The sequence below is a fragment of the Macrobrachium rosenbergii genome, chromosome 12 (assembly GCF_040412425.1).
Source record: "Macrobrachium rosenbergii isolate ZJJX-2024 chromosome 12, ASM4041242v1, whole genome shotgun sequence".
NCBI lineage: Eukaryota > Metazoa > Arthropoda > Malacostraca > Decapoda > Palaemonidae > Macrobrachium > Macrobrachium rosenbergii.
In genome coordinates, this window is record NC_089752.1 from 13,404,358 (window position 1) to 13,427,880 (window position 23,523).

Sequence of the window (23,523 nt, forward strand, 5' to 3'; positions counted from 1 at the left end):
GAGACAAGGTCTCTATTCCTCAAATCTTAAAGACAAGGTTGCGACCTTGGACTTCGATCAGAGGCCTGTCAATACAGTTCCGCTCAATTTCCCCCTCCGCACTAGTAGTTCACAGCAGACGCTTCTCTAAGCGGCTGGGGGGATTCACTGCAAAACAAAAGTACAAGGAACGTGGTCCACAATGTTTCAGCAGTTCCATATAAACACCCTGGAAGCTATGGCGGTATTTCTAACTCTGAAGAAAATCTGCCCCCAACCGATTCATATCAGGTTGGTATTGGACAGCGCAGTGGTAGTTCATTGCATCAACAGGCGGCTCAAATCAGGCCGAGTAAACCAAGTAATGGTTGCTATCTTCTCCCCTGGCGAACAAGCACGGCTGGCACCTGTCAGCCACCCACCTAGCGCGGGGCACGGAACGTGGGTGGCGGATTCTCAGCCAGGACTACTCCGTTGGAGACGGAGTGGTCCCTGGACGGAATCTTTCAAGTGGATTTGCCGTCGGGTTCCGGCCTCCAAGTGGATCTGTTCGCAACGAGAGCAACTTCAAGCTCCCCTGTTATGTGGCCCCAACCTGACCCTCAGGCGTTAGCCATAGACGCAATGACAGTAGATTGGAACAGTTGGGAGAAGATTTATCTTTTCCCAATAAATTTACTGCTGAAAGTTTTACACAAACTCAGGACATTCAAAGGTCAATTAGCCCTAGTAGCCCCCCCTATTGGCCAAGAGCAATTGGTTCCTTCTTCAGGAACTGGGATTCACGGAGTCTCGGATTCCAAGCCCATTCTGACTCAGACAGTACAAACCAAGACTGTGTCAGCTTCCTCAAGAATCAGAATGCCCTAGTTTTATGGACTTTATAAAAATTCGCAGCCCAAAAGGAGCACATTGACCCTGTCAACACTCTGTTTTTAGAATCAGATAAAAGAGACTTACTATTAGACAGTATGACTCAGCAGTCAAAAATTAGCCTCCTTCCTAAAAGCATCTGAAGCCAAAATCATGACAGCTAATTTAGAGTTTCCTTCTTTAGATCATTGTTTGAGAAAGGCCTTGCCCGCCACTATTACCACAATCAAGTCAGCATTAAAGAAAGTATTTTCTTTACGGTTTTAAAATCGACCTTTACAGACCTACTTTTCATCTATCCCCAGAGCATGCCTGAGACCAGTATCAAGCCTACAGTCTGTTACGTGGTTTCTCAATGACGTCCTCAGGCTAGCATCAGAGATGGATAACTTTCATTGCTCTTATCAGGATCTGTTAAGGAAGACTTTATTTTTGATTAGCTTGGCTTCAGGTGCTAGAATCTCAGAGCTGTCGGCTCTCACTAGAGGTGATAATTATGTGGAACTTCTCCCGTCTGAGAGGTCCTCCTTTCCCCTGACCCTAGATTTTTAGCTAAGAACGAAGACCCACAGGACAGGTGGTCTCCTTGGAAGGTGGTGCCCTTCCTCAAGACCAGTCTTTATGTCCAGTTTATACACTTAAATCTTACCTTTAAGAACTCCACAGAGTAAGTCGGGTCCTCTTTTTTATCAGGGAGAAAGGTGGTACTCTTTCTCACTAAATGCTATAAGACAACAAATTCTATATTTCATTAAAACAGCAAACCAGCAGATTCAGTTCCCAAGGTTCATGATATTCGAGCAGTTGCTACTTCCATTAATTACTTTCTAATATGGACTTTTAGTTATCTAAATTTACGGGTTGGAAATCACCTCTAGTGTTTAAACGCCACTCATTTAAAAACGCCAAGCCCTGAAATTTTCTACCATAGCTGTGGAAGTGTCATCTCCCCACCTTAATTAATCATATCCTTGTCCTTTCCTTTCCCCCCGCCCGCCTGCCTCATTTACTTTTCTGCTTATTCTCCTGGTTGATTATACCCTCACTGCCTGGCTCCTCATATTGATGTTTCTTGTACCTGTTGATGGAAAGGTAATCTGACATGCCATGATTGTTTCTATGGGGTACTGGACAGTTTTTTATTTGGTTCCACACGTACCCCAGATGGATGTATATATTATGCTCACTGATTTTGTCTCTACGTGTTTAGCCTAAGTTTACGTGTATAGTATTAAGGTTATATTTGCAGTTATTTTGTGCGCTTTTCATGTTTCACCTTACTTTAAAGTAATTTTAAGGTTTTTTGGGCTTTTTCTCCGTCGTGCGGGACCTCCCCCACGTTTGGTGAGTATTATGTTTTTAATGCCTAGATTTAGTATGCCTTAGTCTTAATGTTCTTGCTACACTGAAGATTGCTTAATTAAAATTATTTTGCAAAACTTTTTGCCTTTTCTTCAGATTACCCCCATTTCTTTTTCCTGGTAGTTGCAGCCCTTGGCATGATTCTCTATCACGATTTCACCGGCTGACACGGGACTGGACTCAGAAAAGGGATTTTGACAAAGGAAAAATCTATTTCTGAGGAAGGTCCTGTGTCACCCGCACCCTCCCTGAAATTATTAGTACTCTCCCCCCTCTTGCACAGGCCAAGTCTGGGTTAGTGCTAGCATGGAATGAGTGTAGGTGGGCTGGTGTCGCCCGGCCCTGGCAGGTGTTTGGTGTGGGGCTGTAACGGCTCACCGCTCTGTTCGAGGGATTTTGATATGGAGAGATCTTTCGAGTGGGTTTCGTGGTAGTGGTAATTCACTCACCCCTTCTTATACAGACGCCTTCCTAGAAGACGCTCGACTGGGGGTAGTAACCCCAGCTTTCCTGAAAGCTCTTTTTCTCTGGTATATCTAGCAAGGTTATACCTAGAAATTCGTGCTGTAATGGAATTTCACCGGGTGACACGGGACCTTCCTCAGAAATAGATTTTTCCTTTGTCAAAATCCCTTTTTTATCAAAAAAATGCATTCAGTCACGAAAATAATACTAAAATACACTAATTAGTGAATATTTCCTGACGAAAAAATCCATGAATTACCGAATTTTTCACGAATAATTCAGGGATAAGTTCCACAGAAAAATCCATGAATATATGAAGCTGCGAATCTCGAACTGTGAATGGGCAGGGGTCGACTGTACCTGAGCTGATATATGAATATAAAAGGATCTATATCTACTAAAGAAGAAATTATAGACCTACCCCTAACTTCTTCACCAGGTGTTAATTCTAAATAAAGCCTAGATTCAAGACTGTTCATTTACTCTCTCCTAAGTCTATCTTTCTCTCCTAATTTGGCAATTTATTCTCTTTAACTCTCAAAGACCAATCCTTGCTATGATCACGAAGGTTGTCAGAACCGTAAATCACCTCTCAATGATCCATACTAGTTCGTGTGTAAGCACATTAATTGCTCAATACGCACGTCAATTACCAATCTTACAAGGTTCACAAAGGTTGTCAGAATCATAATTCATCTCTTGATGATCCATGCAAGTTCATGCATATGTATGTCAATTACTCAATACGCACATCAATTACTCAATCTGGTCTTGTAACTTACCTTACAAAATCTAACAGATTTTGATACGGAAGATAGAAAAGAAGAATCCATATTTCCAAATACAGACCAAAACCATACGATCCAATTGTTAACCCAGAAAACAAGCACAAATTTTAGAGCACTTGTCTACACACCTGGCCAATTTCACCGACAAGAGATGAATGATCAACCAAAATACTCGTTATCTTACCCCCACCCCCTAAAAGGGGGAATACCTATTGGGAACATTTCGCTTGTTAACAACTGTTTCGATTTTAACCCGTCAAACCTGCACCAAGTATCCGCAGATAAAGCTAATGATGGAGGGTAAGTTTCACCTCAAATATAACTGTTTATATGGCATTCAATTTGTACAGAGTTTTCTCTTTTTGTCTTATAATATTTTCATCAGCATATAGTTGGTTATTAGATTTTCCCATGGTCATATAAAGATGTTCTCTTGCAATGGTTTTCTTTCCTGTAATGTTTTGACTTTTGCTCTGGCAGTCATTACAGTTACAAAAGTGAATGTATTAAGAGATAAAGTAGGCAGGTATCTGTAGCAAATAAGTGGGTTACAGTTAGAACTCTGACCAAAGTTTTAGAATGGGGGAGAAGTGAATGTTATTATTCACCAGCAGGCATAAGTTGTGTCTAAAACTATTTCCTTCTGGCTACACTGGGTCATTTTGAAAGCTTATGACAACAAATGAACTTGTAACATCCAGCAAAAAGGTTATATGTCATGAAATTAGAGTTATAAATATGGCCTTTACAAGAAATATGGACATTTCTCTTATCATCAATTTTGCTTCACATAGGCTCCCAATTACCTTTTAATGTTTTTACCTTCAAAACATGACTCACGAATCCTCTGACTTGTTCTCAACTACTCCTCTTGCAGCTGAGGGCCAGGTTATTACTTTCTCAAAATGGAGAGACGGCTCCTGACTGACTCCTTTTTCCCCTTCTCATATTCTTGGTGACTCATCACTTAGTGTAGTCATTTCTAAACTGTGGCTGAGAGGCAAGTGCTTGGATCCACAATTTCAGTCTATAGTTCTACCAACAAGGCATTAAACCATCTTATGACCCCTTGTTAGTCCCCATAACTCCTGGACTCCCAGACAAACTCATACAGTAGTTTGTGCATTCAAGACCCTGAAAGTCACTGTCCAAATGCCACTAAGTCTCCTCCTGTCAAAACAGATAGTACTCCAGCAGTGATGAGTTTTTGGTGCTCACAAATGTAATTTTTAAAAGCAAAATTGAATCACTTTATACAGCAAGTTGTCCTCCTTCTGGCCCCACAGAGCTTGCAGAGTGATCAGACATCACTTGCTAAGACAATTTTCTGCAAATACAAGAACTTGGGAACCAAGATATCCAGATGGCGAGCTGCATTATCATTCTTCTTTTTTTGGCATAATTAGAAGAGGAGCTGATACTCCCAAAGGCAGTTGTAATGTGATGGGTTTGTATCAACGAAAAAAGTCTGATTAAAAATTCTTTTTTCCATGAAACTTTGACAAGGCGAAGTAAACAGTAGTAGCTTAGCTTTCATTAAATGAAATATGCCATATTCTGCAATTCTCACTCACCTGACACTAATGAGCCAAATCCTGCAAGTACAGCAGTTTTGTGTAAGCAGTTTCCAACAGCTATCCATCTAGCAGTCTCATCTCCAAGTGTTGTTGGTTCAATTACTATTGTTGGTACCCCTGCTTCTAAGGCTCGTTCTAGTTCAAGCTCAAAATTTTCATGTGAAGAATCACTGTCATAAACTTCCCGAATAATAGCAATTTGAGAATGATGTGATGATCTGTAATGAAGGCAAGTAAATACAACATTGAATTCAGAATAAAAGACCAAACATCCAAAACTGTCAACAATATTCATGTTCCATAAATATAAACTACTTATAACTTGTGCTAATTCTACTGTAGTACCTATAAAGCTGGAAGAACAGAGCAATAAATTCCTACTTGCAGACAGAAAAAGTAGGCTCCATCAGTTTTTATCATACATTTTAATGACAGCATTTCCCTTCACAGGGTTAGACATGACATGAGTTCTCTCCAATGTCCTATACATTTTCTCCCTGAACCCCCATCTGGTCCAGGTCTTCATCTGCCCTTTTACCTTCATTCTGCTGCTTCCGTATTTATCACTTTCTTTACTAGCTGTTCATCATCCCTCTTCATCACTTGTCCAAACAATTTCGGTTTTGAGTCTTTGAGATCTGTCACTATTTTCTAGCTGCTGGATACCACTTCTTTCTGAGCAAGGATCTTAACATTCTATAGACCCATATTTTCCTAACCTCCTTAATTTTCTGTCCATGTTTCTTTTGCATACACTAGTACAGGGCTTATGTACATTTACATTTTTGCTCTCTTTGCTAATGAGACATTCTCATTTACAAGTTGTTTGGCTCCCATCGCTCAGCGTGATGGGAGAGGAGCAGCAGTAAGGCTGTTTATAATAATAAGCACAGAGAAGGGGTTCTTCTGGAAGGTAGGTGGCCAGGTAATAGTTTCTCAGGCTAGGAAGGGAGTGAGAATGTAGTGTGGGGTGGGTGGAGAGAGATAGGTAGGTGTTTGATGTTGTTAGAACTATTTTGGTTTTATGTTTATACTTTTACAACATATTATAGGATATTACAGTACTGTACTTCAACTTACAATGAAATAAATCATGCACAATGCAAATGAGAGAGAGAGAGAGAGAGAGAGAGAGAGAGAGAGAGAGAGAGAGAGAGAGAGAGAGAGAGAGAGAGAGAGAGAGAGAGAGACCAACCAATACTGCACTAAGAAACACACCTTTATATGTACATACTATAGCCTGTAATGCACACACACACACATACACACAATTAACAGCATACATACAGTATCTACCTTCCCTCTCTCCCCTAGCAATTCTCATTTTTTATTTCTTGGTGTTCTGTTATACAGTATTTTCACTGCATAAAACGACAAACCAAAAAAATTATGAAAAACCAATAAAAATTACAAAGCAAAAGAGGGAGAGAGAGAGGTGGGCAAGCACTCATGTTTTCTGTAAGCTTTCCCGTTATTGGTAGAAACATATACAGTAAACCCCCCAAATTCGCAGGGGACGCGTACTGTACCACCCCCTGCGAATAGCTAAAATCCGCAAATACTTAAAACCCCTCTAAAAACACTTAGAACTGCCTATTTTGATAGTTTAAACACAAGAAAAACCCTCTAAAAATGCTTATACCTGAGTATTTTAATGGTTTTATCACAAAAGTGCATTTAGTCATGAAAATGATATGAAAATACAAATTAGTGAATATTTCTCAGTGAAAAATACCACGAATGGGCGAATTTTCTGCAAATAATGGGTAGATACGTTCCACAGAGAAATCAGCGAATATGTGAGTCCGCGAATCGTGAGAACGCGAATATGGGGGGCTTACTGTATGTCATTGTAATTTTTTGCTTTTTAATGGCTACTAGACATAATGTCATGAACATATCTTTCTCTAATTGGCTACATCTGGAAAGTATCAATGGACTTGGTAACAAGGAATGTTCTCCTTCTTCGTACAAAGGGGGAAGAGGTGGAGGAAGACTAGTAAACCTCTTCATAAGTTTTTAAAAATCTGGCCATCATAAACAAGGGCAGCACACACAGGTAAGTGACAGAGAAAAAATATTTTTACATTTGTAGGTATACAATATTTTTTTATGTGTATGATGTACAAGGTATTTTAAAGACTGCTGTAATGGGTTTGGGAAAAATGAAGAAGACGATATTCATTTTGATACAGTAGTGTAACCTACCATGTTACGTGTTGCATAAGAGAAAAAAAGGGTTTGCTTTTTTCTAAGTATGTTTATACTGTATATGGTATTTTGTAACAAATGGAAAAATAAGCTACCTAATTGCCTTTTGCGTCGTTTTCAATTTAAGCTGTGGCGGTTGTTGTTTAGAAACATACTGAGTGTTTACACTTATGCAGCATTGACAAGGTATGGGGGAGCAAGGGTACGGAGTTGCTATTTACTCCTGTAGAGTTTTATTTGACCTTATCCAACAGGGCCTTGACTCTATTAACCAGATAATCAAGAGATTACTGTATGAAAGCAATATTCCAGACAAGAAAAGAAAAGACAAATTAAAATGGTTAATACTTTAATTGGAATGATGAAAAGAACTTCAAACATTTTTCCCAGTGACTGTTGGAAATAGTTGTTGAAGCTTATTAGGTAAGTGTGGGCAATAATCACTCATCTGTCAGTAATTTGGGACTTTTCCTTCAGCATAAGGACTGAGTGGGGATAATTGAGATGAGAGTACAGTATGATATAAGACTGGTTAGCACATCTGGGAAAAATACAAATCATCTTCAAAATTTCGTAACTTTTCCTAGGAGTACACAAACCGCTACCTTATAAACAAGAGATTCTACACCAAGAGTAACCCCTAAGTTTATGCCATTGTACAAAAAAAAGCAACCTGGTGCAGCTTAAAAACCTGTGAGTAAATGCCCTTATATGTTACAGAAGAAAAAAGGGTAACCTCTCGGGTGGTGTAAAAACTCACAGGTAAATGCTTTTGAATAAAAGAAAGGCAACCTCCGACACAATGTAATGCCAGCATATAATTACAACAAAGGCAGTCTCTTCAAAACCCATGAGCTAATGCCATTGTGAGAAATGTTCCCCAGTGAGGAGTAAAATGCCATAAGTTAATACCAGCTTACAAAAACTTTGCCGATGCAAGGAAAAGCCAGCCAAACACAATGCCAGTCCCAAGCCTAGAAAAATAGGAAGGGGTGGTGTCAGAAAGGGCATCTGCCTGTACAAAATCTGCCAAAACCAATTACAGTACTACACAGTTAGATATTCAAGACAGAAACTGCTGGTAGAGGTTCATTAAACACAGTGACCCCAACTAAGGATCAAGCTGAAAAAAAGAAGAAGAAGAAGAAGAAGAAGAAGAAAAGAAGAAGAAGAAGAAGAAGAAGAAGAAGAAGAAGAAGAAGAAGAAGAAGAAGAAGAAAAGTTTTATGCAGGAGACTCATTCCTACAGTGGAAGGGTTGTTTCTCAGAAATGTCTGGCAGTGTTCCATCTCCATTTGGAGATATTATTTTCCCAATCATGAGAAATAAGCAGGGGACTTATTACTCCTGAAATCTCCTAAACAACCTTGTAGGGGGATGTAGAGGCTGATAAAGCCATGAGCCAAAGAGTTTTGTCTGAATGCTCACTCTTGGAAATTTCCAGAGAAACCTGTCCTTCCAATATGGAATGGGAAGCAGGGAAGTACTGGTTGGTTGGCATCAGTAAACCATAGTAGGCCAACAGAATGAGATGGCTCCAGATGATAATATTCTAACATGCCAACTATCCCTTGTTGCAAAATGTACTTGGCTTGACTACTAACTCACAAAGAAGTGAGAGTAGTGACAGCTACTCACCTTTTCAATACCAGTCTTTTGACTACCTATGTACCTTTGGCAAGATACTTTTCTGTTCATGAGGAACTTGATAGCTACACATGTTGAGTAGCCACCATCTCCTAAAGGGAAGGTGTCATTGGTAGAATGACGAGTAGAATGAGGAAAAGGTGTCTGTCATTGCCAAACTTTCACCCTAATTACTTGTATTACCAAGAAGTTCCTCATCATCCTAGCAACAGGACAATGCCAGACTTCATGAGCTCTCCCAGAAAGAATGGTTATCAACCCTATCAGATGATCCATATGCTCATATGACTGTCTCACAAAGCCAGAAAGAAAAAGTTCTTGGACACCACCTTCTTGTGCCTACCAGTGCTAATAAACAGATGTCAACACTAGGCCTAAGATGTTGGATCCTATTCAAATAACACTGAGCATAAAAGCATCTCACCTGGCTCACCATCAATGAAGCCTTGGAGGGAGGGAATAGAAATCCTATCAAATCTTTCCTCAGGTACTGACAGGTTCTGAGTCTTCACTATAAATTCAGGAATAAATGAGCATGAGAGCAAACCCCAACCCTAAAAATGCAAGACTTTATGCAAAAGGCCACTTCAACTAGCATAAAAGTTTTAAACATGAGATCTCTATCCCCCAGGACTCATATAGGCTAGTGCTGGAGTTAAACTTCAATGGGAAAGTCACATCTCACTCCTGAGGCATGAGGTCGAAGCTCCTCATAAGCAATCAACAATTCTACTGTGGATAAAATGTCCGCACCCTTCAGATGGCCCACTTCCCAGGAGGCAATGAGACAGCTGCACAGTACTGTACAGTAATATGAAAAAAGCCTCTGTCTTGCATGAGTTGCTAAGCCTGCACGCTGCACATCCACACTCTCTCTATAGGCTGCGTCCCAGTTCGGGGACTGTGGAAGCTTACTGTAGCTGCACGGGTCTGTTGGAACCCGGGCAGAAGAACCTTCAGTGGCACAGGTTGGGGAGACCACCTGTGTACGTGGATCGTCCGGGGTACAGGAATGCGCCGCGGACGACTGTGCTACATGGGGGTCTGTGATGGGGGGATGAGCCTCCAGGTCAAAACCTTAGAGTCCTGCACAGAAGAAGGTTCTTTGCCAGACATGAGAGACGTCTGTTGTCTGGTATCGGTGCCTTGAGTGTTGGTGTATGTGGGTGATCCACGTACAAGGACTTGGCTCATGGAAGCCGCGCCGTGGCTGACCCGGACGCTTCTTCCGCGCCTCGGGTGTCCGGGGATACCCGAGACGCAGGTTCCCTGTCTGGGGACAAGGGAGAGCCATAGGGAGATCCTTGTGCTTCTTCCATAGAAGAAGACATGTCATGAGAGAACCAGCGGGCCTTCTTACGGTTGAGAGCAGTTGCCTTTTCCTTCCTCAGGTCTGTCTGCATAATGGGACTCTTAGAAGGAGAAGGGGAGGAGGCAAAGGCAGGTGGAGAAGACGATACTGACGATGATGACGAAGGCGAATGGGGTCTCTTCTTTGATGTCCTCTTGCAGTCATGTTTGTACCTCTTCAACAATTCGTCTAGGAGAAGATCCTTGGCGTCGGGAGACTTCGGAAGGTCGTCGACACTGATAGAACAGGATGGCTAACTGAAGGCACCGTGACAGTAGTCGTGGTGACTTTGGATCCTGTAACTAAAACCATGGTTCCAGTTACTGATGCAATAGAGACAAGAGGCAGACTGCAGGCACTAAGGTGCGCAATCAAGCCCCGCACTGATGGCTCCCCCGGGAAGACCTAGGGATGGCCAGAGGTTCCTAAGATCTTGACAAGTCTTCCCGATCTCCCCCAGACCTGTAAAACATGGGTTAGCAGGAGCTGCCTCCCATTGCTCAAAGGGGGAATGCTCCCCCTCCACCCAACAAATGGAGGAAGTCCTCGAGAGATCGTGATTGGCCTCCGCCCTCCCACGCGAACCACCTATTGCCAAGTAACAGGGGAATGTGGGGGAGTGACCTCTCCCCTAGAAGAGGTAGCAGCTAAGGGGAGTCATATGGGAAGAGACAAGGAGCTACCCGGCGTCCTTGGAGGAGAATAACCCTCTGAGGACAGGCAGGCAGCCTTCCTGGATTTCCTCTTTCCAGTGAACCATATCCACTGCTCCGGGGACCAAACATGACACTCAGAACAAGGATCAGTCATAGATCACATGCGTTTGCGACATTTCATGCAAATGGTGTGCAGGTCTACATCAAAGGATGAAAGGAAGAAGTTACATCGCCACTTCCCAACACCCAGGCAAAGGTGGGGTTTAGGCTTGGAAGATTCTTGGGTTTGCATGATAAAGAACCAAGAATATAAGCACAGATATCACAATATATGCACAACACAATCAAGCAGGGAAAAATCAGGATGAAGTGCAGAGAGAACAGCCGGCAAACATTCAGGGAGAGGAAGGCAAAGAAATGCATCTGCTCTGGACGAAGGCTATAAGGCAAGTGGTTGTGCAACTCAGTGAATGGAAGTGGTGAGGGTACCCCTCCCACTGGTAGTTCAACTACCAAAAAACCTTGTTGTGTATAATGGCCTGCTCCAGCTTCGGCTGAAGGTAATTCCTATGCAGAAACCAGTGGTTTGTATTCCTGTAGGAATAACACTTATGTTCCCCATAGCTCAGACAGCCTCTCTACTACACAAAGATGTAGAGACCTCTCTGCCCTGTGATTTGCCATTGGCGACTGAGCTGGTCTGCCCAAAAATTCCTCCTGCCTGGAACATACTTGGTTGATAGTTTGATGGCATATCAAACAGCCCATCCATGCATCTGCAAACCCATGAAGAAGGAAGGCACTTACTCAAAGTCCAAAAGGAACTCTTGAGAGGCCTTCTAAGACCTCTTCTTATGGAAGAATGAAGGAGCAGAAGATAAGGAAGAAGAGCTCAGTGAGGAAGATGATATGCACTTGTGTTCATCACCTTTGTCTACAGTCTTACTCTTCTTGACTACAATACAAGACATGCTGAGGAAGGTAGCTGCATCAGCATAGAGAAGGCTGTGCTTGATACCACAGAGGTATCTCCACAGCCAAGACAAAAGCAACAGAAGTTTCAATGGCACTGAGTTCAGCAGTGAGTTTCTTTGATGGAACATCAATGAAAGACAGATCAAACAGAATACTGAGAGACAGAAATATCTACTGATACTCCAGCATAGCAAACAATGAAGCAGGGGCAGGTGGTGGCAAACCAAGAACAATCACTATTGTTTCCTCTAGCTCAGCACCCAAACCTGGCTTGGAACTGCTGGAGAGCATGTGCTGGTCACCTAACATCAAGCATGTACCACCCTTGGTGAGCCAAAGGAGGATGAGAATGTTGGGGGGGTGGGGGGTAGAGAGGGCAGTCTTGAAGGAGAGAGCTAAAAAAAATTTTTTGGTATCAAAAAAACCAGCACACATCCTTTGGCCTTCCTCTGCTATTGTTGAACCTCTCCACTGTGGAGATCAGCCAGCACACTCCTCACAGGACTTACCCCTGAAGAGCAACAAAACTGGATACACTAACACCATGGACATCATGTGCCCAAGCACCAGCTCACATCCTTCATAACTTTTATTGTTCACTTTTCTTATTTAATCTATGCTGAACAAAAAACACAAACACTATACTGTACATACAATGGTTGCCCGCTTTGCAAGAACTGCAAAATCTGTGTTAAATATTCTTTATTCATCAGGTAATATTCCCTAACACATACATGCTCTCCTTCACAAAACAATTTTGCTAACTAAAGACGTCAATTACCTTGATTATGATATAAGGAAAAGTGTGCCTTCCAACTGTGTAGCTCCCAACTTTTAATTAAGGACTATGCTGTGTGCAGTGCTGAGGGGTAGACTTGGGGTAGCCCACTAGTCAGTTAAGACCTCTTGTATGTTGATATGAATTTCTGTATTTCATTCCTATGATTTATGGTACTCTAGGCAAGCTTAGAATATGGGGTCCAAGGAGAGAGAAGCCATTCTGGTCGAGGAGAACCGGAAATGTAAAATTAAGATGTATCCTTGTAACTAGTATTGTCATATATATTTTGCAACTGAAAATGTTTATAGTCATGAACTATGTATTTTTCTGACTACAGGGGTATTTGTCTTACGAGTCTGCATTTTACACCATTTCTGTCCAGACTTTTCACTTAACTTTGTTATTCAGTGACCCAGGACCCCCTAAAAACCACAGTTTTCCCATGGGGTCTCCTCATAGCTGTTACATACAGAAGGCTGGAAAAACACAAAAACAAGTTGGTTTGCAGCAACACTAATGGTTTGAAATGCTTACAGCATGAGATAAACAGCTGCAAAATATATATGGTTCATATATTTGGAAAGACAATAGTACCATTGTATTACCAATCCCAGTTTCCTATAAGAGTTAAACAGAGGGGAATGGGGAAACAGAATAACAACAGCACTTGGAAAAATACAGAACATCAGTTACAGGACATCTCCATTGCTGGACAATTAGGTTTAAGGATATTATTTTCAGAGGAATAATCAGCCCCATTAGTAAACATCTGCTCGGCTTGCGAATGCACAAAGATGGTTGGCTAGAACATTTATGGGAGTAAGCGTGTCATGCGTATGTGTGTATGTGGTAAAGCATAAAGTCTGTGTACCTCTTGCTCTATGCTCATCTCAGCCAAATTGTCTCATGTTTCTTTGTGAGCCATCTAGCAATTCTAGCACAAATTTATAAGTCATCATGGCCTTTAAACATGCTGGAGATGCTAACAAGACAAAGGAAGGAAAAAATTGAGATTTGTAAGCAAATAGGAGCAAGATCTGATTTGAAAGTGGTATCTGTGGGGTTGATCTGTCAACGGAGTTTGGATGCTGAAACAAACAATTTCTTCCATGGTGAAGCGTAAAGTGGCCATCAAAGCAGCTGATGTTGCACAGGAAGTGAAAGCTATTACAAATAATTATTGAAGAGATGGAGAAATTGTTATTGATTTGGAAAAATTAAAAATAGTTAGCTAGTGACAGTGTTTCAGAGGCCATCATTTATAAAGCAAAACAAGTGCATGCTGGTGGAATGAGTGCTGATAAAGGTACTGCTCGAGAGTTCAAAGCCATTCATGGGTGTTGTAAGAAATTCAAGGGGAGAGGTGGCATACACAATGTGGTGATGCATGAGGAGGCTGCCAGTTCTGATGTTATGGCTGCTAAGAAATACAGAGTTCAAGGACTATGTAGAGGCTGGAGGTTTTGTTCCGCAAGTTCTTAGTTGTGATGAGGCTGGCCTGTTTTGGAAGAAAATACCAAGCAGAACCTACATCATCCTACAGAAGTCATTTCCAGGGCACAAGCCAAAGGACAGGCTGACTCTTGCTGTGTGGGAATGCAAGCAAGGACCTACAAATGAAGCCTTTGTTTGTCTACCACTCAGAAAATAGGGTTTTCAATAAAATAATATTTTTATAATAAAGTAAAGTTTTATACATACTTACCAAATAATTACATTGCTATTGTTTCTACTTTACGTGGCAACTCAAAATTTAAAATTCGCGGTAGCGCTCGTTTGTTTAAGTTGTAGTTATACTGCCCCACCCATTTTCAGGGAAGGATAGGTACAACACAGCTAAAGAGCTCAGTTCGTTTATGCTCTATGTCCATGAGAGGGGAGGAGGGAGGGCTCTGATCATGTAATTATTTGGTAAGTATACATAAAACTTTATTTTATTATAAAAATATAATTTTTATATACAGTACGTAACTTACCAAATAATTACAGGCAGTCCCCGGTTTATGACAGGTCCGGCTTACGACCTTCCGAGGTTACAACGCTTTTCAAATATATTCATCAGAAATTATTCCCCGGTTTATGATGCATGTTCCGGGGTTACAATGCCGATCTAAGAGAAGAAATATGGCTCCAAAACAGCAGAATATTCAAAATTTGGAGTTTTTTTATGAAAAACTCAAGAAAAATGCAGTTTACAGCATTTTCAATGCACCAAAAGTATGAAAAGTAAGGTTTTCTTTGGATTTTTGATGATTTTTGATGATTTTTTGGTTTACAACGATTTTCAGTTTACGACGCGACGTAAGAACAGAACCCCCGTCGTAAATCGGGGACTACCTGTACATAGCTGAATTCCACATTGACAGAAGGTGGGATACAAGGACAAGACTACTCAAAAACACTCAGGGATGGAGATAAATTTGAAATAGGAAATTTAGTTAGCATCGTGAAATGTTTGTTGTAACCTTACCTGGTGAGGGAACTACGGCAGGTGGGTACTGCCTCTGGTCGGAGCTCCTCTCGACCTGTAGTGGTGTGGCAGTAGAGCCAAGAGTCGCCTCTACTTCAGTGGGTGCTTTGCAACATAGGAGTTATCGCAGGTCGCCAAAGCTAACAATCCAAATAAGACACATCGAAATGTGTGTGCTCTTGCCCTGGGCACAGTGCAAATATGACCAGAATTTTAAAACCCACACCACAAAACTTGTTAAAAATCAAACCAACCGATGGTACTCATGACAGTACCAATCAGACTTCCCAAGAAAACACCAATCCTCATTCAAGGAGAGTGGATAGAGGAAAAATAAGAAATTCCTCCTATCCCTCTTCACCCAACACCATGCCAGCTGTGAAAAACGGCCCTAGAGTACTGAAATTTTCGTAAGTTGTTTCCACATCATGCAGGTAGAACGTTGCAAAAACTGATTTGCACCTCCAATAGGTGGATGCAGGAGAGAAGACAGCGATAGATTGCGCTTGAAGGTCAAGGACGTCGCTACTGCTCTAATTACATGTACCTTGACCTTGTATACAGGAAAAACATCCTCCTGGATCTTGGAGTGCGATTCAAAAATCACAGTTCTTAAAAAGAATGTTAAGGCAGTTTTGGATAACGGCCAACTGGGGTTTTTAACGGAACACCAGAGATTCGGAGAAGGGCCTCTAACTTCTTTGGTTCTTCGCAAATACTCGCGAAGAGAACGAACTGGACAAAGGAGTCTTTCTTGATCTGCTTGACCTAGAATGTTAGCCAGGCTCTTGACTTTAAAGGAGGCCAGGGACTAGAGGGGTCTTCGTTCTTCACCATAAAACCTAAGGTCAAGGAGCAGATAGCGTCACCTTGCGAGAAGCCTACTCTCTTATCACAGGCATATAGCTCGCTAACCCTCTTTGCTGTCGCTAAGGCCATAAGAAAAAGCGTCTTTCTTATCAGATCTTTAAGAGAAGAGGATTCTAGAGGTTCAAAGGGAGGGCCCAAAAGCCATTTGAGGACGATATCCAAATTCCATGCAACAGCTGGGCTTCTATCTTGCTTAGTAGTATTCAGGGACTTTATTGAATCACTTAAGTCCTGGTTTAATGCAAGGTCTATTCCTCTGTGCTTGAAGACAGAATTCAACATAGATCTGTATCCCTTGATGGTTGACGTGGCTAGACCTTTTGAGGATCTGAGGAACAGCAAAAAATCTGCGATCTGAGCTACAGTCGTTTGAGTAGAGGATATATTTCTGTCTCGACACCAGCTCCAAAAGACTGTCCACTTCGACTGGTAGACTGCAGCTGAAGATCGTCGCCTACATCCTGCAATAGCTTCTGCAGCCTTCCTTGAAAACCCTTTTGCTCTGACAAGTTCCCTGACAGTCTGAAGCCTGTCAGAGTGAGAGTGGGTAAGCCTTGGTGAAAACAAAGAAAATGGGCTGTGTGAGAAGATTTTTCTTCTGAGGCAAAAGCCTTGGATAGTCTACCCCTAGTAGGCTCAGAAGGTCCGGGAGCCAATAGGGTCATTGAAACATTGCTGTGGGTGTTGAACTTCCTCAACAGAAGTACCATGTTGAAAGGAGGAAAGGTGGAGACGTCGAGACCCAACCAATCTTGCAACATGGCGTCCGTCGCCCACGCTTGTGGATCTGGAGTCGGGGAGCAGTACAGAGGGAGATGTAGGTTTCTTGACGTTGCAAACAGGTCTACCGTCGGCTTTCACCACCATTTCCACAGGTCGGTGCACACCTGTGGATTGAGTGTCCACTCCATCGGTAGCATCTGTTTGCCGCGACTTAGTTTGTCTGCGAGAACATTTATTTTGCCCTGGACGAAGCGGGTCAGAACAATGGTTCTGTTGTTCTGTGCCCATAGAAGAAAATCTTTGGCTGCTTCACATAGCGAAAAAGAGTGGGTTCCCCTTGTTTCTTTATGTAAGCCAGTGTGGTCATGCAGTCTGAATGTAACGCAACTGTTTTCCCAAAGGTCTCTGTCGCAAAAAACTGAAGGGCCAGGTGTACCGCCCTCAATTCTTTCACATTTATATGCAAATCTCTTTTGGTTGGGGATCATAAACCTGATACTTCCAAGCCGTTGAGAAGGGCTCCCCAACCCAGATCCGACGCGTTGGAGTACAACATTAGGTTGGTGTTTGCTGGAGACAGTGACATCCCTGTCTCGAATCTGTCCTCCGCTAGCCACCACCGAAGGTCCTCCATGATTTCAGGAGTGATTTTGAAGATGAACGAATCTGGATATATCTTTCTCCGCTAGTTGGCTTTGAGATAGAACTGAAGGGGCCTGATGTGTAGTCTGCCCAGAGGTACAAACTTCTCGACTGACGACAGAGTTCCCACAAGACTCATCCAAGCACTGGCCGAACAGTACGAAAGAGACATGAATTCTCGAACTTTCGAACTACATTTGGGAATCCTTTCTTGGGATGGAAAAGCGTGAAAATTCAGAGAATCTATCACTATCCCCAAATAAAGAATCGACTGTGTGGGGATTAATTGTGATTCCTTGAAGTTTATCAGCAATCCTAGGTCTTGCGCAAGTTGAAGGGTCTTCTGAAGGTCCTCCGTGCATTGTGCTTCTGATGGGGAGTGTGAGTCAATCATCTAGGTATAAGGACACCTTGATTCCCATAAGGTGTAGCCACTTTGCTAAAGGAGCAAGAATCCAGGTGAAAACTTGAGGTGCCGTGGAGAGGCTGAAGCACAGGGCCCGAAACTGGAAGACCCTGTCCTGGGACATGAATCTCTGATACTTCCTGGAATCCTGGTGAATTGGAATGTGGAAATAAGCATCCTCCATATCTATTGTCACCATCCAATCCCCCTGATTGATGGCTGATATGGACTGATTGATTTGTAGTTTGGACAAAGAGGTTCAGAGCACTGACATCCAGGACAGGTCTCCATCTCCCCTGATGACCTGGGAACTACAAAGAGATGGTTGTAAAATCCCTCTGTGCTCATGTCTTCGACTTCCTCCACTCCCTGTTTCTTGAGCAGAGCTGAAACTTCTCAAGACAGGGCTAAAAACCTCTCTGAGCCTACAGAGTAGTCTGTCAATTTGATGGGAGAGGTTACTAAAGGAGGTTTCTCCCTGAAGGAGATTGAGTAGCCCTCTTTCAAGACTTGAAGCACCCAAGGATCTACTTTCCTTGATTCTCATCTGTTCCAAAAAAGTAGTCTTGCTCCCAATGGAGCACGGAGGAAGGTAGCTCACTTGTGAGAGGTGGTTTTATTGGAGGGTTGTTTGTTGAGTCGCACTGGATGCAAATTAGTTCTCGGACGGGACTGGATGAGGTCTCTACTCCCTCGAAAGCGTTGCTGAGGGAAAGAAGAAGTGTTCCTGGTCGGGAGAACCGCAGTGGAAGAAGGGCATGTCGAGACCCTAGTACTCTTGGTGGACTGAGCGAGTAAATCTTGGGTGGATTTCTTCTGCAATTCTCCTGCCACCCGTTCTAAAGTCTCTTGGGAAAATAACCCGTTGCTGTCCAAGGGAGCAAACAGGAGGGAGGAACGTTGAGAAGGAGTGACTCCCTTAGAGGTGAACGAGCACCGAAGTCTCATTTCTTCAGTACACCAGTACTGAAAATGGTGGCCAGTTCATGGGCACCGTCCCTCACTGCATGATCTGTGGAGGCCAAAACCCCCAGCCAGTCCGAAGCAAAATTCTCTTGAAGTGATGCACAGTCTTCGATCTTCTTCGCTAACGCACCAGTGGTCCAATTGAGGAAACTCAGAACCTCGATAACCTTAAAAATATCTTTCAGTAAATGGTCCAGTTCTGATAAGGTAAACAAAATCCTGGCAGACGAGAAAGGTGACCGACGAGTAGCATCAATGAGACTGGAGAAGTCCCCTTGAGAGGAGGCAGAAACTCCCAAGGATGGAACTTCCCCAGTAGAATAGGACAAATACTTCTGACGTATCAGACGAGAAGGAGGCACACAGAACACAGCTTTACCAACATCTCTCTTCTCTGACAACCATACGTTGATACGTGTGAAAGCTTTCCTGGATGAGGAGGACAGAACCATACGTGGCAATTTAGACACTCCTAACGGTTGTCACATCATAAATGCCAAACCTGGAGAAGCAGGAGCGGCTGGAGAAAAGAAGTCTGGGTAGCATACCAGGAAGAACCACAACAGGGCCTCATTGTTCGACGTAGGAACGTCATCCTCTACAGGTTCCTCTTCGGAAGAAATCGGGGACATCGGAGGATCCAAAGGCAGTTGAGTGGTTGTAGATGGGTTCTGCAGCAAGTTCAAGATCTTATCTAAATGTCGATGAACATGGACTAAGGAAGGATCCTGAACCACAAGGGGATCAGCACAAGATGCACCAGAGACAGCAAGTCCCACCTGTGGCGCTGGATGGATGCTGGAAGGCGGACAAACATCAACATTGGTGCCAGTTAACACTGGACACTCAGTCCCTGGACGTACGCTCACTGATCCGGCAGACAGATCTGAAGTCTGCGATTCAGACACTATGCTTCCTAAGGGAGGACGCTCGGAAACTGGGCACCCATAAGACAGACACTCGGACACTTGATGTCCAAGCACAGAACGATCCGACAAAACACGATCACTCTCGGAATGCACGGGCACTGGACGTTCACTTGTTGGACATGCGGACAATGGACACTCCAACAAATGCCGCTCGGACATTGATTTCTCACAATCGGGCATTACACTCTCGGACTCTGGACATTTGGACACTCGATAACCATACGCTGGACTAACGGACATTTCTTTACACACTTTATGGTGCTCGATGTCCATTGAAAGGGAGCGAGAAGCTTGAGGAGACTCCCAAAAGCTACCGGAGGGCTGAGGACTACGAGCCCTACCCAATGCTCGCTTACGAGACAGGGAAATGTCCTTGTCCATCAGGGCGTCAGACCTTCTCAACGGTCTTAAAACACTGGCAAATCGCCGACTGTGCTTATGAGCGCCAGAGTCTGAGTCACTAGAAGATAACGCATGTACGTCCATTCAAATGCCCTTCCAATGGCGATCCTCCAAGACCTGGGACGGACGGACAACAGGATTGGACGAGGCGATGACTACTCATGGGCAAACCCCACCGACCTCCCTTGGACTGCCAGTTTGCTTCCTCCCAGGTGAGCAAGGGGAGTTTAGCAGGGACTTTGGTCTACGGGGCATCAGTGGGACGAGCAGCCGCCCCCTCCACTGACACTGCACTTACACTGTTGAATTTGTCCATGAGGACACGCACTGAATTCCCAATTTGGGAAACTGTGTTCACTAATAAATCAAATTTCTTGTCCACGTGCGCTTCTAGGCTGGCAATGGAGTTGGGATCAGAGGAATGAGAGCCAGGGATTAGAGTTGCAGGGAAAGTCGGAGGACTTGCGATAGGGGAAAAAGCAATTCCAGCTGTTAGTTTATTGTAAAGGAGCCACATCAACCCCCGAAGACAAAGCCTGACTAGCAGAAGCCTTCCCTTCATTCCTAGCAGTCGCTTTCCTAATTCTGTCATGCTGCAATTTGTCTAAATATGCATAAAGAGTCTTCCGCTTCCCCTTATCCCAGTCTTTACACTCGTCACAACAAAGTTCAGGAGAGCAAACTTGTTCCCTGATTATATGATTGTCATATTTGGCTGAAGTCAACCTATTCTTACAGCCCTTACTACAATACCTTATACTAGAAAGGCTAGAATCTGACACGATTAATAAGTCAAAACCAGGAAGTCACAAAAGAGAAGTCTGAATTAGCTAAGCCAATTAACAGGACTGCGCTACCAAAAAGAACAAAATGCTTCACCAAATGAAGGATAACAGTTACCATCCAGTGAAAAATAACGAATTCAGAGCTGCTCATGACCAAGTTCAGTCATCAACCGGCAGAAATGAACTGAGCTTTTTAGTTGTGTTGTACCTATCCTTCACCAAAAGTGGGTGGGGCAGTATAACTACACATTAAACAAACAAGCGCTACCGCGAATTTTAAATTTTGAGCTGCCATGTAGAGTAGAAACAATTGCTATGTCATTATTTTGTGAGTTACGCATATAAAAAAAAGTATTTTAATAAAAAACAAACTAAATGTGATGTGAAGGGCTAACAGTGAGTCTTGGGTAACCAAGCAATTTTTTACTGAATGGGTGAATGAAGTGGTTGGCCGTACCATCAAAAATACCTTGAGGAGGGCTAATTGGCTCTGAAGGCCCCTTCTGCTGGACGGTGGTCCTGCTCATCATCCAGGCTTGGAGGTTGAGTTGCTGCAGGAGTTTAACTTAATTACGGTGGGTTCTTTCCCCCCTAACACAACCCCTGTCATCCAGCCCATGGACCAGCAGGTCATCTCTAATTTCAAGAAACTCTGCACCAGAGTACTATCCTAGAGGTGCTGTGAAGTGACCTCTGATACAGAGCTGACCTTCAGAGAATTCTGGAAGAACTGTTTCAACATCCTCTGCTGCATAAGCCTTATAAATGAAGCCTTGCATGAAGTCTCTTACAAGACCCTGAACTTTGCCTGGAGAAAACTATGGCCAGATGCTATAACAGAAAGGGACTTTGAATACCCTGAGGCTAAGAATGTTGTAGAGGATATTGTGCTTTTGGGCAATTCCTTGGGCATGGAGGTCAGTCAGTGATGATGAGAGTTAGTGGAGGAGAATAAGTCAGAGTTCATCACGGAAAAACTGCAGGACCTTCAGAGGGAGCAGCAAAAGACAGCAGCGGATAAGCTGTCTTCAAAGGAGAGAAGTGCAAAGTTTCAGTTACAAATACAATCCAAATAAAGCTGTAGCAAACAAAGTGTTACAATCCTGCTGACTGACTATGCCTTGTCTCATTTCAGAGACATTTTAAAAGTCAGGCAAAAACAGATAACACTAGACAGAGAGGAGAAACATCCCAAAAAGCACAGTTGCCTACTGTTTTCATGGAAAGGGACTGGTCTTCCGAAAACAATATCTCATCCTCCTATTCACCGTCCTCACCACCTAACACATGTCATTAACTCTCCTAAGTACAGGTAAAGTGTGAATAAAATAAATTTACATTTATTTAACCTATATTTACTTTGTTTAGGTTTTTGTTTGATTTCTGCTTGCCTGGCTTCTTAGTATGCCTTTTTCTATATTTTTTGAAGTCTGGAATGAATTACTCCAATTTACCTTATTCTAATGGGAAAAATTTGATCGGGTTTACAGACAGATTGGTTCATCAGCAGCCTTCTGGACCAAGGTTCCACTGTATAGCCTAACCTGTATATGGGCTAATGTGACTCACATTGTCGGTGAGAAATTATTTTATCATATATTTACCAATGATAGTTATGCTGTCATTTAAGCATTCTACCTATAGAACACTAGGTCTAGATATCTCAGTAACAGGACCTAACCTCAGCCTATATACTGTGACTGTTGAAAAAAGTTTGGTAGCTACTAAAAAACCCTTAGTTACACCATACCACACTCTAGGATTAAAAATATCGTATTCCCATGAACAAGCCTAAGCTAAAGGCTAACCCATATTAAAGGCTAGGCTACCTCTAGGCCACTAGCCAAGGGATTCGCCAATAACTACACTAAGTGCAACAATAATGATGCAACTGCAGTTACACTGGCTGACAGCAGTTTTTTCAAAGAGAAAGTTCCTTCAAGCTAGGGATATCTTACAAGGAACTGGGATACCGAATACTACCCTTGGCTAGGATACGAAAATAATGGAAGGGTCCCCAAGCTTGGTTTCCCTAGAATCAATAACATATCTAGTCTATGGTAACTCCATAAGCTATTAAAATTAAATCTCCTACTTCAAACTACGACTTTGGTATGTACTACAATAATAAAAAGACAAAAACAAGGTATTTTAACCAAACAATAAAGATAAAATCATTACCGTTCCCCCTCTTCTGACATTGTTGTTGTTGTTATTGTGAATCAGCTGTTCGCAGACTGGAAGGATTGTACCCCATAGAATACATTGGAGTAATGTGTCTCAGTTTGTTTCCTATACTATTTGTAACGAAAATTCTCTCTCTCTCTCTCTCTCTCTCTCTCTCTCTCTCTCTCTCTCTCTCTCTCTCTCTCTCTCTCTCTCTCTCTCTCTCTCTCCATTAGCATTACTAGACCATTTGCTACACACACACACAACGGTCAGCACCACATTCGAGGTTTGCATGCTTAATTGCAGTTGAACTGCAGCAAAACATCCACAACTGATTCATACACCTACAGTACAAAGAAAATTTGCCGGCAGTCCATCGAATCTCCCTAAACACTGTGCAGTTAACCCTTATTTTAACACCATTCCTGTACTTGTTGAATATCCAGGTCTTTCCTCCCAGTACCTACTTTACGCTACCTATCAAAACTTAGTTTGG

The 23,523-nt window shown here is 42.7% G+C and overlaps 1 protein-coding gene across 2 annotated transcripts in view; it reads right to left on the minus strand.

Moving 5' to 3' along the window:
* The window catches only part of Pmi (Transmembrane protein Pmi), an 80,089-nt gene extending 56,896 nt beyond the window's left edge, over positions 1-23,193 (minus strand). The window contains exons 1-2 of one of the 2 annotated variants that reach the window (XM_067113532.1): positions 23,040-23,192; positions 5,042-5,262 (exon numbers count right to left, since the gene is read on the minus strand). In XM_067113532.1, coding sequence (XP_066969633.1) covers positions 5,042-5,262; positions 23,040-23,059 — 241 coding nt within the window. In that variant the 5' untranslated portion in view covers positions 23,060-23,192. Of the gene's footprint in view, positions 1-5,041; positions 5,263-23,039 lie in introns of both variants that reach the window. The other variant, XM_067113533.1, reaches the window with a different exon arrangement.
* Positions 23,194-23,523: the final 330 nt, after the last annotated feature.